Here is a 16470-nt window from a genome sequence, read left to right as displayed (position 1 = left end):
TTTAAAAGTTTAGACTAAATTAAAAACTATTAAGACATAAAAGAACTAAATTGAATCTTTTAAACAATATAGACTAAATTAAAGAAAATATTAGAGACTAAAGTATATATATATCTCTCTTGCTAACTTACACTAATGTGTATTTATTTCAATTTTTTTTCTTGAGTACAATATGTAGGAGTGGAAGATCGAACTCAATATATGGGTTGAAGATATACGTTAATCACCGCTTAGCTATATTCACTTTTTTTATTGATTTATCAAAAGAAGTATTAAATATTCTATGAAATTGATTACTTCAATAAAGACATTATAAAAATGTAAATTTCTTCCATTTTAAACACGAATTATATTCTAATTTTAATATCTAATTAATAATTTATTTTTACAAAACAAGTTAATATGAATTCCCTCTCAGAATGAGAGATTGATATGAAGGCCTCGTTTGATAAAATTCTTATTTTTTGTTTTATTTTTTAATTTTTAATAAATAAAACTGAAATACATGTCCCAACATTTATGAATTCAAGTGAGATAAAATAATATTTTTATTTATATTATAGAACAAATTAGAAATGAGAACAAGAAATAATAAACTTGCTTTGTTGTTTCCAAAATTTCTATATAATTTTAAAAATATTTCAAAAAAAAAAACTAGAAACGAGAAGCAAGAAATTAGAACATTCCAACTGGCCCGAAGTAATCCAACTTAATATTACTTGAATATATATAAAGATGTTTACACACAAGGTGTTGAGTGGAAGCTTCTAATTAGAAGGTTAGTGTGTATACACATACCATACCACCTTCATTTGTCAAACCTTTCTGTTGGAAAATTGATCAAAGATGATGTGGCAGAGCTTTACTTATTTTAATATATTATATGTTCAAACTCACAATTATAAGAAAATGTAGACTTTATTTTCTCCAACATTTCTATCTTGGTGGTACATCATGAATCCAAAAGGAATGATCACGTCACATTAGACATTCATTAGCATTTTGTAGTACATCATGAATGAAATTAAACAAAAATATATATATATATACACATTGATATAACATGTTATATTCCAATATAATGATCGAAAAGAATATAGAATGTGACCACTCCTTAAACCTTTTATATCTTTGTTAGGTGGTATGATGTTTTTAATTGGTTAAATTATAGGTAATTATAAATTAATGTATATGTACAACTCATCTATAAAGGGATTGTTATATTAACATAATTTACTAATTTATTTAATGTCATTATTGGTTGATCTAATTAACTATGCAACTAAAATCTGCGACAAAAATGAATATGGAACATAAACAAATGAGGATAAAAGATAATAAATTTAGACAAGAACCGTGGTAAAAAAAATTGGAAACAAGTGGAAGAGAAGTCAGCGGTCGTCTTCTTCACGTCGGAGTCCGGTCGCCGCTGTTCCTTTCCCGACCAACCCCACCACACCAACACCCTATCTCATACTCATACTATTATTATTCTTCAAAAATTAAAATAAAATATATATTTTACAAATTAAATTAAATTTATTAATCAAATCGCAAATAATATGTACGATCCCGATAAATCCTTTATGCAAGAAGTAGAACTTCCATTTCACTTCCTTCGAAGACTTCTGTACGACCTGCAACGCCACTGAAATCAAATCCGCCATTGATGAAGAAGGATAGCTCCATGAATCCTAACTTGAAGCTCATTCTACCTCCTCCTCACGAAGCTTCCTTCGCCAAGTTCATGTATTTTGAAATTTCTTCTCTCTCTTCCTCTCTTCCTCTCTCTGTGCGCTGCCAACACATTGGGCTTAATTACGTTTATGGTGTTCGCCATCATTGCAGAACCAAGAGTGGTGCTTTCACGGATGGCGATTTGCTTGTCAATAGAGACGGCGTCCGGATTGTTTCTCACAACGAAGACGAAACTGTACGCAATTTTTAGTTTGTTTCCTTAATTTTCCAACTCTTTCTCCATTGCTAGGGTACTGTTACCAGATGGCTCTCCCATTTCCCCCACCAGCTTTGTCAATTCTGGAATTAAATGTGTTTTTCTTTTATTTTCTCGGAGCTGCATGACACTTTACTTTTGCTCTGTTTGGTACCCGAGAAAATTCAGCTCCATACCTGAAAATCAGATCTAATTGCACTTTTTAATTGTTTCGTGGTTGTTTATTTTGTTGATTGTTCAGCCTCCACCAATAAAGCCCTCAGACAGCCATTTGTCTTTAGCAGATTTAGACTCGATAAAAGTCATCGGAAAAGGAAATGGTGGAATAGTTCAATTAGTCCGACATAAATGGACGAACCAGTTTTTTGCTCTAAAGGTTTCGCTCTCTCTCTCTCTCTTTTCTTTTTTAAGTAACGTGTTGTTGAGTACTTGTTGTATATGTTCTTTAAGTAAAATTTCAAGCAGAATCAAAAGTGTGCTAATAATTTCATTAATATTTGAAATAGTTGATCAGCTAGTTCTGGAAATTCATTTGATGGTGAAGCTGTTGCCGTTCAATTAAAAAAGATGATGTTTCTTTCACCATTGCTTTAGCTAGTGAATACAATACAAGCTTTACGTTTGTTTCTGCCGAACTTGCTTACCCTTGCCTCTATCTAGATTATAGAGTTTTCCTATAATATACCTCTTATACAAAGAACGTCCGTGTTTCCTTGTTTATATCTTGTGTTGGAGTTGAGTTCCTTCTGACGCTTTCTTTCTGATTCAGGTGATTCAAATGAACGCTGAGGAATCTCGTTGCAGGCTGGTTGCGCAGGAACTAAAAATTAATCAGTTGGCACATAACCATTACATTGTGGTCTGTTACCAGATCTTCTATGACAATGGTGCCATTTTCATCATCTTGGAGTACATGGATGGTGGGTCGCTCGCAGATCTTCTAAAACAGGTCAAAACGATTCTGGAGCCGTATCTTGCAGCCATTTGTTACCAAGTAGGGGGAAGTTTAAAGCACGTCCGATTTGTGAAAATCTAAACGAAAAATTTAAAGTTGACGATTTTTTTTTCTTCCAATTAATATAGGTACTCAAGGGGTTAATATACCTTCACCATGAAAAACATGTCATCCACAGAGACCTTAAGCCTTCTAATTTGTTGATAAATCATAGAGGGGAAGTTAAGATTACTGATTTTGGTGTTAGCGCTATATTGGCAAGTACATCTGGTCAGGCAAATTCTTTCGTTGGCACATTTCCTTACATGTCTGTAAGTGACTTAACATGAACCTAATCTCAGTAGCTATTGCTTGGTGTTTGTTCACTGTTTTTGCTTCACTAATGTATGGTATAGCACTCTAATTTCTACTAGTTTCACTGCAACGATTGCAGCCCGAGAGAATCAGTGGGGAAAAATATGATAACAGAAGTGACATATGGAGTTTAGGATTGGTGTTGCTAGAATGTGCAACGGGTCAATTTCCTTACACTCCACCGGACAAGGCTAAAGGATGGGGAAGCTTTTATGATGTTATGCTAGCCGTAGTAGATCATGCATCGCCTTCTGCTCCTGAAGAGTTTTCACCAGAGTTTTGCTCTTTCATTTCTTCATGGTAAACAAGCTTTTGTGTTTACTATTTGTATGGAATTGGTTTCTGCTGTTTTTGAAAGTTGGTTGGAAGACAGGTTTCATATCTCTACCCTAAATTTCTGAAAACACTTTCAAATATGCCCTGTCTGTTTTGGTTTTATATGTTGCTATTTAGGATTCTCTCCTTATCATAAATTGGATTTTTATATTTTGGTCAGCTTACAGAAAGACCCGCAGAAGAGAAGCTCTGCACGCCAACTTCTGGTATAATGATCCTTCTCAAGTTCTTTATTGCCAATGATTGAATTAGAACATGTCAAGTTGGGATCTGAATGCCAATTATATCTTGTTAATTGGATAATTTTTTATTTTGTAAGATGCATCCTTTCATCAAAAAGTTCGAACGCTTTGATGTCGATCTCGCAGCTTATTTCAAAGATGCTGGCTCTCCATTGGCAACATTCTAATGTTATACGGTACCTTGTGATCTCTCATTGATCTTGAGCTTGAAATTCAGCATTTTTTTATTTGAAGCGTGATACACAAAATATTTACTTACTCACTCGTTTTACCCGAGATTCCGTGTATGAATAGTGAGATTTACTTGGTATCTATACTTCATTCAAGTTTCCTTTAAATCTCACTTTTACCATCTAACTTTGGAAAACTTGGTCGCCAGGAGCAGAAGTCAGGCACAGCCTCTTCCACTTTGACATCTTATTCATTCACCCAATGTTTTTTGATATGGCATCAACTTTTGGAAGTGTTTGTGGAGGAAACAGCTGCTAAAAGTTCAAACTTCATAGATGAAATTCAAGAAGCCAATTCATTTGATCATGAGTAACTCACTCCTGATGTAAACTATGTGAAGCTCGTTTTAAAATAGTGTATGTATGTGTGTTTTTTTAAAAGAAAAATATGAGGAATGTGATTAATTGTTTCCACTGATGTAATGGAAATCGTTCTAGGCAGCCATGGGAAAACTTTTGGGTACAATATTTAGTGTTACTTTAATGGAAAATTGCTTCTACTTGCTTGATTTTTTTTTTCTGTTATAGTGTTATTTATAACAACATAAATACATATTGCCTGTCAACGAGTCGACTTAACTTACCTACACTTTGACTAATTTCAGGGAATTAAACACGGAAATTCGCTTGATTCATGATCGGTTAATTGACCTTCAAAAAAGGGAAAAAAGTAAGAAAGAAAAGAGCCTCCAATGAAGTGTATAAACTTTAAGAACATTTGAAGTAGTTTGTAGCACAAAACAATACTATACATTGGGAGATTTTACTATAACTATACAACAAATAATAATCAAGTTGTTCTTTCCTTTGGGGGGAAAAAAGCCATAAGAATGCAAAGCCAAACATTCCAATTCAGGAAGATGGAAATGTCACTCTTGACCTCCATTCCTGTATGGCAGAACGCAGAGTATGGTTTGGAATAAACATAGAATGCTGGAGCTTAAGCTTTGTCACGGGCGATAAGTCATGTTTCTCGAGCCACGCTTTAATCGCTACGTACTCGTAAGTAAACCCATCTGCTGCTATATAAGGATCATTCATTATTTCCTGTGTTTCAAAAAACACAACAAAAAGAACAAACAAGACAATGAGATTGTATGCTCTAAGCTTATGACAAGAACTGATGATAGTGTATGTTCTGAATTCACCTGAAGGATTGGGCAGAAGTAGTGGCTCGGGGGATTGGCAGGACACTTTTCTTCATTTTGACAAGCATCTGCAAAATCAACAAGTCTTTTAAGAACTGGAAGAACTTCAGTATCAAGATCTGGCCTATCCCTGCATCTAAGTTTCAAGCACTTCAGCGCAAGTCGAGCTAGCACTTCGGCTTCAGCCAGAGGCCAGTCAGTAATTGATCTATCTAGAATATCTCCGAGGGAGGAACTTGCGATGGAACTCTCAACAGCGAGAAGAAGACCATGTGGCTGCCGCCCTGTCAACAGCTGCAGAATTGTTACTCCAAGAGCATACGTATCCGACTTTGGTCGGAGGGTGCCAGTTCTCTGATACTCAGGATCCATGTAATGGAGAGTTCCAGCAAGAATGGTGTTTCTGTACTCCGTGACATTGTCGGGCACGATATCGCCAATGATCTTAGCCATCCCCACATCTGAGATTTTGCTTACATAGTTTCTGTCTAGTAAGATATTACCCGGTTTTAGATCTCTGTGAATTATAGGCTCTGGGTTTGAATTGTGTAAAAATGCAAGCCCAGAAGCTACTTGAAAAGCTATTCTAAATCTAACAAACCAAGGCAGTGGAGTTTTTCCATTCCGGAGCAAGATATGATCATCTAGGCTTCCATTTTCCATGTACTCATAGATCAAGCAACCTTGCTCGGGGCAAGCTCCAAGCAGTAAAACCACGTGTGGATGGCGTATTTGGCTCAGAATTTCAACCTGCAGAGATGAGTTCAAGTGACAGAATGAAGATCATCAATGGGATAAAAGCTATTTAGAGTTGGAAACCTTTTGCAGCAAATGATACCTCTTTCAGAAACTCGTCCTTTTTCTCGAGTACGTCGTGTTGAAGAACCTTAATAGCAACAGGGGTATGATCAAGACTGCATCGGTAAACTTTCCCATATCCTCCCTCGCCGATCACGTTAACTTGTTCGAAGAAATTCGTCGCTGCTTCTATTTCAGCTGGGGTATATCTTCTGTACCTCCTGTCATTAGTGAGAAGAGTATCAACAATTTTCTGCTTCTCCACGGACTCCTTTAAGGCATTAAGGTCAGCCAGCTGCCTTTCATAAGCCTCTTTAGCCAGCAAATCTTTTGCCTCTTCCAGCTCCTTCATGGCTTCCAGGTGCTTTGCTTTTTCTTCAGAAGCAACTGTTCTCAAAGCTTGTTCCCTTTCTAAGGCCTCACTCACTCTCCTTGATTCTTCAAGGCATTCAGACGTAAGTGACTGAACCTGCAAAATGAAGCACAAATAAGCATTCGCAGTCACCGACTCCATCTCATATCGAACCGGAGTGCTAACTTCATCCTCTCCACGAAATTCCTTGGAGATTCTAAGACCTTGCCCGTAAAACATAATGGCGGGACCAATAGGATGATCAAACTCTCACCTGCTTTTGAGCATGTACTAGTTCTTCACAAGCTCGTTTGTACAACGAAACGGTGGTTTCTAATTCTAGTTGCAGTGATTCGACTTCAGCCCGCATATCTTCCTGCAATTCAGGACCTTTATTTAAGAACTCACCGGATCGATGCATTGCCTCATTACCACATGAATGGTGACAAAATTCCATCTACAAAACTAAACCAAAGATGGCAGCAAAGCAATGCTCAAAATACAAAAAGAAGAAAAAAAAACCTCCTCAGTCAGAGTACTCAAAGAGTTCAGTTGCTCGGTAGAATTGCCTTCAAGGCTATCACCCCTTTGATGAACATTCGACACTGAAGAAGAAGAGAAAGTTGCAGACGATTGTTCGCTAATGGCACCAGAGCCGCGGTAGTAATCGGTATCACCGAGCATCCACTGCCTCGAGTCTGTTTCTGTTAAATCCAATTTGAAAAACAATATTACATACAAAAATGCGAGTCTTATCTTCAAAACATACAAAATTTGCATAAGTGCTTCCAGCAAACTACCAGTAGATGGAGCAGTAGCGGTTGGTCTTGTGATGACTCTTCCCTTATATATAACATAGATATCAAAAGAAGCAGGAGCAGCTCTCAGAATAGCAGAGGGTACTGAAGGCCCTTTTAGCTTCCTACAGAAAATGATACGCGAATTAACATTACATCACATAGAAATGCTGAAATGAAAAATTATAATTTAGCCTCACAATAATTAACTACCAAATAGAAATAGAAATACCTTGCTATGCAGCTTCTAAAACAAGAACCCAAAACCAAGCGTTTAATCCCAGACTCAGATACATATCTAAGAAGCGCAGTGGCAGGATTGTCATCCTCCAAAACCAAAGTCTCTACCAAAAGAAGAAACTGCACGGTGCCCCAATTCAATTAACCAAAAACCTGGGGGCTAAAATTCAAATTCCAAATTCCAAATTACCTTTTCTCTTCTACATAACTTCTTAAAAGGGGCAAAAACTTGTTCATATTTCTCCTTCACATCGTGAACGTACAGTGCTACCACGTCGGCGTCTAACTCCGACACAGCCACACGATCCCCCACTGTAAAACACAAACAGACACGCCAAATCAAAGATCAACAAATTGGGGCATCCACGTAAATTTCTGCAGTTTATTTTCCCGGGAAAATTTTTAGGTGCGTACTTGGGGTGGGGATGGAGGTGATTTTGGGCATAACGTGAACCAAGATGAAACGATCGGCGGTTGGCAACAGATTCTCGACGGCCCATCTGACGGCGCGTCTGCTTCCGCCGCCGCCGCCCCTTCCGCCATTAACGGCAACCGCCACCGACGTCATTGCCTCAGGAACTCAAACACCACCATCAACGAGTCCAATTCAATTGGATTTTTTTATTTTATTTTTTAACTGGGTTCACTTTCCATTATAATTTCTACAATTTGGAGTCTCAAATTAATTCTGAGATAAGCTGAGCGGTCGTCGTTCTCAGCACTGCCAAGAGTTGACGATTGACTTTTGGGATTCTGTACAATTTTCTGCTTACCTTAATTTCCCAACAAATCCTTATTTTGTTTTATTATTATTATTATTATTATTATTTTGGCGGAGATCCAACGGCGTGCTTATGTGTAGCCCCTGACATTTGAACAAGAATCTACGGCTCTAAATTTGTAAAATGTTTAATTTAATCTTCAAAGTCTTTATACTCTAAAAATATATATTTTTTAATTTTAAATTTTCAAAAGATAATTACTCTTGTCCTTACTATATTTTTTAGATTCGCATTTGCCTCCGACCAATATGGTATTCGAAAATCAAAACCATACTCTTTATTTATTAAAAGTAAGATAAGAATAGAATTAAAATGAAATATAGTTTTCCCTCAAGAAAAAAAGAAAGAAAGAAAAGTTTAAATTTAATTTTTGTTTGACTAGTAAAATTGGGTAAGAAAATTGAACGAATCAGAATTCACACTAAATTTAAAAAATTAGGCATGAAAACGATAAAATAATAGCTTAAAACATACGAATATATATTCATATTTTGAGTACTTTTTAAAATATTTTAAAGTAGGTCAAAATATATATTTTAAAGGTTACTTAAGATTAAATTAAGTTCGACTTAAATAGTTAGGTTATGATTAATTATCATAAATAGTTTAGTTAGGTTATGATTAATTAGCATTAATCTCTTAAATTTTTAAGAGTAAGAAAAATAAACGTGGAAAGAATTTTTTTTCCAAGAAGTGAAACTTAAATGCTTATCACTTTCTTATACTAAAAATTTAACTACAAATCAACATCGAAGTGTTATCTTAGAAGATAAAGAGCAGGAAAATATTTAGCTTCCTAGAGGATGAATTTTATGCTTACTAATATTAAATATTTAACAATCTAAGATGAGAAATATAAAGTGGTGGCAGAAAGATGGATCTTGATAGACCAGTATTTAAATATTGTTCATCGACCATCGTGCCACACACTCATACGACGACATATCGTGTTTCGAAGGTTCCCGCCAGTTAAAAGCGGAAAAAAGAACCGCGGTTTCTAACATCATTCCTGACCGAAACGAACCGTTTCGTCGATGGATAAGGTAGCTTTTTCAAAGAGTCCGCACCAATATTGTTCATACACGTGGCAGCTACGGATGCCCGTTTGAGAAGTCAGTGATTAAAATATGACCATTTAATTTCCCTCCCTATCCCCCAGGCTACAACTTGGAGGTTAAGCTTAGGAGAACGAGAAAGAGAGTTCCAGAGCAAACGGAGGCGACGAAATTTTCACTCTCATTTTCGTTAATCTCGTTTCTTTTTTGTTTTGTTTTGTTTTTGTTTTCTTCAAGCAATTTGATCTCGATTAATCGCCTAAATGCTCGCTTCTTCATGAAAGCCTGATAAGAGAAGTCAACCATGGAATGTATGGGACTCGCTGCTCGGAATTTTGCGGCAATGGTCGCTTCTATTAGCCCTAATTTGGCTTCAACGGGAAGAAGAAGACTCGGGTGGCTATGTAGAACTAAAAGTCGTCAGTTCGGTGTGCACGGTTTGCGTCGGCGTTCGATGCTAGTGATGGCCAGTGCAGGAAGCGAGAGTTGCATCGTAGTGAAAGAAGGATTTGCCGACGAGGAAGATTACATTAAGGGCGGTGGCTCTGAGCTTTTGTTTGTTCAAATGCAGCAGAATAAGACGATGGATAAGCAGTCGAATCTCGCCGACAAGGTTCGGCCAACTCTGTGGCGATTCATACTATTTCATCCTGAACTTTGACTATTTTCTTTTCATCAGCATAGTTGTCATGTAAAAATTAACTGATCATTCTATCAAGAATAAATTAAATGATCAAATTCATATGAACTTGTTTTTTAATTGTTCTTGGGATTAGTGCAACTTTAATATAATATGCTTCTACTCTTCAGTTTTTTTGTGCGATATTATATAAATTAATTGATTAAATTCAACCTAATCTTAAAGCTTAAGTTTATGGGGGTTCTAAGAACTTTATATATATTATATCTTTTGGGCCTCTATAGATCAATTAAATTGTGTAATTATATCTGACGCGGTCAGTTCAATGGAATTAATGTCTTTTTGTATAAATAAACTTCCTGTCGTTTCAATCTTTGATGCAGCTACCACCAATATCAATTGGAAATGACGTACTGGACTTGGTTGTTATTGGTTGTGGTCCTGCTGGTCTTGCTCTGGCTGCGGAATCGGCTGCATTGGGATTAAAAGTTGGACTTATTGGTCCAGATCTGCCTTTTACAAATAACTATGGCGTGTGGGAAGATGAATTTAAAGGTATGTTGATGCATGCTGCTCATTGTTTTACCAATGTGTAGGACTGCACTTGGCTTTGTTCAATCTTAAACTATGCTCATAACTCTTTCCCTTCGTCTATTCTCCCCTATTTCCTTTTGAAAATTTATGTTATCCTAACCAGACCATAACATCTTTTCCTTTTACCTTCAAATATTTGCATGGTTAAATCACCACTAAACCTGATGTCCATCACGTGTGAGCTCGGATTTAATTCACGAAGCCAACATGTGAGCCATTAATATTAGTTGGAGAGGAAATGACCCGGCAAAGCTTTTAATCCAAGACCTCCTAACACCATGTTATATCATATCGCTGCCAAATTAAAGACTAAAAAGAATTAAGTTGATAAGCTATGTATATTTAAATCTCGTATTCGGAGAACAAAATGGTACCAATTAGTTTACAATGTAATGTTGTTCCTTCAAATATCAAGGTCATGCCATTTATTGCATCTAGTGTAGGTCATCTTTAATGTCTGGATGGGGCCAGTAGATTCTTTACCATGGTTGGACTCCAACCTACACTTTCATCTAAACTATTATTTTTCAACTTTGCAGATCTTGGGCTTGAAGGGTGTATAGAGCATGTATGGCCGGATACAGTCATATATCTTGATGACAAGGATCCTGTTCTTATAGGCCGTGCATATGGACGTGTTAGTAGACATTTGCTCCACGAGGAGCTGCTTAAAAAGTAAAAATTATGATTTTTGTTACAATACATTTCACGATTAATTCATACATTTGGACATTGTATAATGTATTAATTTCCGTAGGTGTATCAAGTCAGGTGTTTCATATCTCAACTCCAGAGTGGACAGCATTGTTGAAACTACCACTGGTCATAGCCTTGTAGCCTGCGAACATGATATTTTTGTCCCGTGCAGGTAAGATAGAATTCTCTTATTTACATGTTGTTAGCCTCAATATGTAGTATTTGAGGTCGCTTACATTTATTATTTGTTCCTTTTTAAAATATTATAATCTGTATTGTAGACTCGCAACAGTTGCATCAGGAGCAGCTTCCGGTAAACTGCTGCAGTATGAGGTGGGTGGCCCGAAGGTATCTGTCCAAACAGCTTATGGTGTGGAGGTCGAGGTAGGACTGTCTTTTCTCTCTCTTTTGATGACTTATATAAAATATGAAAGAGATGTTAATATTGATTGTTATGCGATTTTAAGGATGAATAAACCACCACTCAACTCAAAAGCTTAAGTTGATGGGTTGAGGAAATTTAATTCATTTATGGATATCTAACATGCGATATAGGCACTACTTAAGTTTGTTAATTATTATTGGAATATTGTATGAAACTCTAAGATAGTTTGTTACCAGGGACATATTGGAACCATTAAATAATTTATATATATATAAAGCATTAAATATACCATAACTTGTCAATTTTAAGTTTCTAAGTTTATTGGTGATTGGGAGCAAATTTCATCAATATTATTCTCTCTAATTGACATGAATAGTTCAAGTTAAATTGCTGTTCTTTTTGTTCAACATGAATTTAGTCTGCAATGCGAAGGCACATTTAGAATAACACTTTAGTTTTACCAGACCCATTATTTGCTCTCCAGTGTTATTTCCTCAACAATATAATGCTCTGTCTTAACATGGAAATGTCTTCTTTCTGTGTTGATAACAGTTCTGTCCATCTGTATGACCGTTTCAGGTGGAAAACAATCCTTATGATCCACGCCTTATGGTTTTTATGGACTACAGGGACTACGCAAAGCAAGAAAATTCATTAGAAGCACAATATCCAACATTTCTTTACGCCATGCCCATGTCTCCGACAAGAGTATTCTTCGAGGTCTGCACGATGTTTATAGTTCGTCCTTGTATTTTATTTTTCTCAAAATCATGATGATTTACACTTGGAAATTTAAAATTTGCAGGAAACTTGTTTAGCTTCCAAAGAAGCTATGCCATTTGATCTCTTAAAGAAAAAACTTATGTCAAGATTAAAGACTATGGGGATCCGAATTATGGAAACATATGAAGAGGTACTCTTTGCTAATGATGTCCATTGCATTTGTATGTCAATCCTTTACAGCATTTTACTATTTGATTTATCCCTCCTTACTTCTCTTTCAGAAAAGTTGGTGAGGTGGGCGTTCAAGTGTATGTCTGTTTTTTTCCCTCTTTACTCCTAACTATCTTCCAAGAGTCAACTAGGAAGCAAGGGTAGAGTCAGGAAAAGACGGAAAGTATATAAACTAGTTTCCCTCTAGTTTGCAGCTCTAAATTTTTAGAATTAAAAAGTTATACCCCTCTTTAGGAAAATATGCTCTGCCCTTGCTAGGAAGTAATGTTAAGTGAAACAGACATGAAACCAACACCCTTCCAAATAAGATAGAAGACACAGATGAAATTGAGCTTTCATAATCAACCTTCCTACTTTCTTATCAGAGAATTTTGGATCTCACCCTTCTTTTCAGGCTTTTATGGATCTTATTCTTATTGTTGTATGTTCAGAACTTGTGTATATGAAGTTCTACCATCTGTATACTGTGGATGCGAATGATGCTTTTGCATTACTTTACACCTGTGACCTGACGTTGAATTCTGTGTTTTTCTTTCGTTATTGATAGTTGGAGAACTTGACTTCAATCTTTAATCCCTTGTAGAAAAATACTGGGGGGGTGGGGGTTGGTTTCAATGGTGTAATGTTAGTTGTACACGCACTCAACCAAGTAGAACCGGGTAAATTTCCACTGCTATTGAAAGATATTAGATGGGTTGAATATTATCACTTTGTGAAGTAATTAGTCATTTAAGAATCCGGTTTCCTCAGAAGCCAGTATTACACATGACATGAAACGCTCCTCCTTTCTTAAAATCCCATTACTTTGTTGCTTATTACATATGCCGATTAGTTATCTTCTCGCGTTTCAATTCATCAGCTTCTGCACACCTGGCTATTCTTGTAAGTTATTATTTAAACCAGTAAAAGAATGAACAGGACATAATTTTCCATGTAGGAATGGTCTTATATTCCAGTCGGTGGATCCTTGCCAAACACAGAGCAGAAAAACCTCGCATTTGGTGCAGCTGCCAGCATGGTGCATCCAGCCACAGGTATTAAAAAAGCAAGCTGAACATCTATATATCGAATTATCAATCTAAAAAAATCTTATATACTTCATTCATCGCGCAGGTTATTCAGTTGTTAGATCTTTGTCCGAGGCTCCCAAATATGCTTCTGTTATTGCAAGCGTTTTGAAGCAAGGAACGCTAAAGGATAGTCTTGCTAGTGGAAGAAGCTATGGGAATATCTCAATGCAGGGTAGATCTATTTCAAGGAGCTTATTCTATTTTGTACATTTCTTCTTGCAAGTAACTTTCAGTGTTTATAAATTTATGTTCTGTTACAGCTTGGAACACTCTTTGGCCCCTAGAAAGGAAGCGCCAGAGAGCATTTTTTCTCTTTGGGCTTGCACTGATTGTTCAACTGGATATTGAGGGCATTCGAACGTTTTTCCGGACTTTCTTCCAATTGCCGGATTGGTATGGTCATCTTCCTCCTAAGATTATGATATCCACTTCTGTAGTCTGTTTTGTTGGGGTTGCAAAGTATGCAAACAAAGTCTCACATTAGTATAGGAAAAGAGTAGAGAGTGATCTACGTTAGTAAGGGAAGAGAGTAGAGAGTGATCCATGTTATATAGATGAGGACAATTATCTCTATTGGTATGAGGTCTTTTGGGTGAAACCAAAAGCAAAGCTGTGAGGGCTATACTCAAAGTGGGCAATATCATACCATTGTGGAGATATTTGGGGCACCGTTGTCTTTTAACATATTTTTCTGATGCTGAGACCTTTAATAGCCCGGTACTTTTTAGCTTATTGAGAAAAAACTGGTAGTTGCTCAACATGGAGGCTGCTGCATCTACGTTGCTAGTTTTTAGTAGACTCAACCTGATTCTAATTAGATCAACTGAAAGTTGGGTTTTCGAATTTGCAGGATGTGGCAGGGATTTCTTGGGTCTACATTATCTTCAGTAGACCTCGCAGTTTTCGCCTTGTATATGTTCATCATTGCTCCAAATGATCTAAGAATGTGCCTGGTTAAGCATCTTCTTTCTGATCCTACTGGAGCAACCATGATAAGAACATATCTCACACTAGCTTGAACTTCCCCATTTTCCTCCTCTTATGTAACTACACAATGTTTAGATTCCCCGAGGATCGAGCCTGACAGGTATTGTTTCTTACTGGATCTTGCTATGTTATATGTAGTGTACTGTGTACATTTTCAATAATCTCTTCCATCTCTCCGCCCTTAGTTTCCCTACGAATTCCCCACGGAAAGTTTAGCAGGACAGGAATTCAATGGACTTATTCTCGAGCGTTGAGTATACAGATGCAAGTTTATACCATCTAAAATAGGGAGAATGGTTGAGATGGAGTAATAACTCTGCATGTTTTATTAGTATAACAAACGTGGGGATAGAGTGTTAAACGTTTGACTTCTATAAAAGGAATTAGATATCTTAACGAACACCCTCCAAACAATCCAATCGAATCACAAATTTCTTTACATGAAGTCTCACTACCAAATGAAGAGCCTCCTGATAAAGAGGTGAATTCCTCGTCTGTATCTTGTGAAAATTAAATTGTTACAACATTACATGTTAGGTAAGAAAAAAATTGGACAACTAGAAAAATAAAATCCAAACATTTTGGAAAGTGATCAAGTATATATTAATTTTGGAATGGAAAATTCAAATCGATTCGAGGTAAACGACAAAAGATTTGAACGTATGACTTATAAGTGGAGATATCAACTCCCTAATCACTTAGACTATATTCTAAATATGTCCACAACTATGCTAGAAAAAATAATCATCTCAATATGCTTGATCTTATATAAGTTTTTATTAGAAAAATAATAATAATAAAAGAAGCAACCACCAAATTTGGCCATGGTGGATGATGAAAAGTTAGTTATTCGTAACAAGTCTACAAAAAGTCTGTTTACTGTCATTTTATGGTTGTTAGATAAAGTCAAATATGATGAAACTATATTTAATTACACCACATAGTCCAAGACTCTGCCCAACAAGTTAAATGTTATCGTACAATAATATCAAAGTCTCAATTTTATAAAATAAGAGAAAAATAATTGGATAAATTACGAATTTAGTCTATAATTTAGACTAAAGTTTGAATTTGATTCTCATGATTCTTAAAGTTTAAATTTAATAATCATGAGTTAAGTTTATTTTCAATTTGATCCCTATAATTTTAAAATTTTAAATTTAATAAATCTAGTTTGGGATTAGTTTCAATTTGATCGTCATAGTTTAGTTAAATCTCACGAGTCATTCATAATTTTTTTCTAGCAAGGAAAATTACACATTAAAGCATCACAAATTCATATTGAACTATAATATCCATACTAGTTTGGAGTATGAGAACTCCACTCCTCCATCAAATCTTCTTTTGTCACCCGTTTGCTACGACATGCGCCACCGAATATGCACCTATGCTGATGTGCGACATTGATGCAACTCTAATTCCTTATGTGTTTTGTCTTGCTTCCTCTATTAGTCAAAACTATTTCAGTCAAATCTACTCGTTGTCATTGAAGAAGCTAGATCGTAGCATGAGAATTTGATTCTAGGTGAATTGGATAGTGATTTCTTCGTAGTATAGCTTTCAAGCCCTCACAACCATTTTCAGGTATCAAATATCTCTTTTCTCTCCGATTTGTTTACAACCCGCTCTGATTAGTTCCCCTTTCTCGTTTCTAATGATCCATCCCAACCCCCTGACACCTCGTTTATCTTTCCATGTTGTATCGGTGTTCAATTTCCATTAATTATTCAGAGGAGGGTTCTATAGAGACATCACATTATCATTCATTCATAAATTATGTTTTATCCGTTTGAAAACCTCACCTATTTTCTTGTGTAGTCCTAGAAAATAGGAAGTTATCCCAAATAGAAAGTTGCTGCATGAGAGAAAAAGTAAATATGACGATGATGATTTTTTTGTGA

General features: G+C 36.0%; 3 protein-coding genes across 4 annotated transcripts; 2 read left to right on the top strand and 1 right to left on the bottom strand.

The window, feature by feature from the left end:
* The first annotated feature begins 1565 nt into the window (after nt 1-1565).
* Nucleotides 1566-4580, top strand: LOC111021944 (mitogen-activated protein kinase kinase SIPKK). Of its 2 annotated transcripts, none has more exons than XM_022299082.2 (9): nt 1566-1749; nt 1849-1933; nt 2196-2330; nt 2724-2948; nt 3038-3220; nt 3343-3563; nt 3760-3805; nt 3919-4017; nt 4227-4580. In XM_022299082.2, exons 1-8 carry the CDS (start codon nt 1670-1672, stop codon nt 4006-4008), a joined length of 1065 nt encoding a protein of 354 aa, XP_022154774.1. In that variant the 5' UTR covers nt 1566-1669; the 3' UTR covers nt 4009-4017; nt 4227-4580. The 2 variants fall into 2 exon arrangements, with proteins under 2 accessions (XP_022154774.1, XP_022154773.1); XM_022299081.2 differs by having other exon boundaries at nt 4221-4580.
* Nucleotides 4581-4742: 162 nt separating this feature from the next.
* On the bottom strand, nt 4743-8082 carry LOC111021851 (U-box domain-containing protein 34). The gene is made up of 9 exons (XM_022298943.2): nt 7821-8082; nt 7597-7718; nt 7399-7526; nt 7170-7291; nt 6892-7073; nt 6644-6745; nt 6058-6486; nt 5220-5969; nt 4743-5118 (listed from the first exon to the last, which is right to left on the bottom strand). Exons 1-9 carry the CDS (start codon nt 7972-7974, stop codon nt 4924-4926), a joined length of 2184 nt encoding a protein of 727 aa, XP_022154635.1. The 5' UTR covers nt 7975-8082; the 3' UTR covers nt 4743-4923.
* Nucleotides 8083-9331: 1249 nt separating this feature from the next.
* Nucleotides 9332-14730, top strand: LUT2 (Lycopene beta/epsilon cyclase protein). Its single transcript, XM_022298937.2, has 11 exons — nt 9332-9856; nt 10267-10438; nt 11017-11152; nt 11235-11345; nt 11455-11557; nt 12138-12278; nt 12364-12471; nt 13450-13546; nt 13626-13754; nt 13843-13975; nt 14433-14730. The coding sequence occupies exons 1-11, from the start codon at nt 9548-9550 to the stop codon at nt 14599-14601; spliced, it is 1608 nt and encodes a 535-aa protein (XP_022154629.1). The 5' UTR covers nt 9332-9547; the 3' UTR covers nt 14602-14730.
* The last annotated feature ends 1740 nt before the right edge of the window (nt 14731-16470 follow it).

This window comes from Momordica charantia (genome assembly GCF_013281855.1).
Source record: "Momordica charantia cultivar OHB3-1 chromosome 8 unlocalized genomic scaffold, Mcharantia_2.0 BLBB01000008.1, whole genome shotgun sequence".
NCBI classification, from domain to species: domain Eukaryota; kingdom Viridiplantae; phylum Streptophyta; class Magnoliopsida; order Cucurbitales; family Cucurbitaceae; genus Momordica; species Momordica charantia.
The sequence above is the reverse complement of the archived record's forward strand: the minus strand, read 5'-3'. Positions and strand labels throughout refer to the sequence as shown.

What these genes read in the sequence shown, in the direction of transcription:
- LUT2 (XM_022298937.2), top strand. Translation starts at nt 9,548, where the DNA reads ATGGAATGTATGGGACTCGCTGCTCGGAATTTTGCGGCAATGGTCGCT. An exon ending in GATATTTTTGTCCCGTGCAG is followed by an intron (nt 11,346 to 11,454) that starts GTAAGATAGAAT and finishes TCTGTATTGTAG; the next exon opens with ACTCGCAACAGTTGCATCAG. An exon ending in TGGGAATATCTCAATGCAGG is followed by an intron (nt 13,755 to 13,842) that starts GTAGATCTATTT and finishes GTTCTGTTACAG; the next exon opens with CTTGGAACACTCTTTGGCCC.
- LOC111021851 (XM_022298943.2), bottom strand. Translation starts at nt 7,974, where the DNA reads ATGACGTCGGTGGCGGTTGCCGTTAATGGCGGAAGGGGCGGCGGCGGC. An exon ending in CGCTACTGCTCCATCTACTG is followed by an intron (nt 7,074 to 7,169) that starts GTAGTTTGCTGG and finishes TGGATTTAACAG; the next exon opens with AAACAGACTCGAGGCAGTGG. An exon ending in TGAGTACTCTGACTGAGGAG is followed by an intron (nt 6,746 to 6,891) that starts GTTTTTTTTTCT and finishes CCTGAATTGCAG; the next exon opens with GAAGATATGCGGGCTGAAGT.
- LOC111021944 (XM_022299082.2), top strand. Translation starts at nt 1,670, where the DNA reads ATGAAGAAGGATAGCTCCATGAATCCTAACTTGAAGCTCATTCTACCT. An exon ending in GCACATTTCCTTACATGTCT is followed by an intron (nt 3,221 to 3,342) that starts GTAAGTGACTTA and finishes CAACGATTGCAG; the next exon opens with CCCGAGAGAATCAGTGGGGA. An exon ending in GCTCTGCACGCCAACTTCTG is followed by an intron (nt 3,806 to 3,918) that starts GTATAATGATCC and finishes TTATTTTGTAAG; the next exon opens with ATGCATCCTTTCATCAAAAA.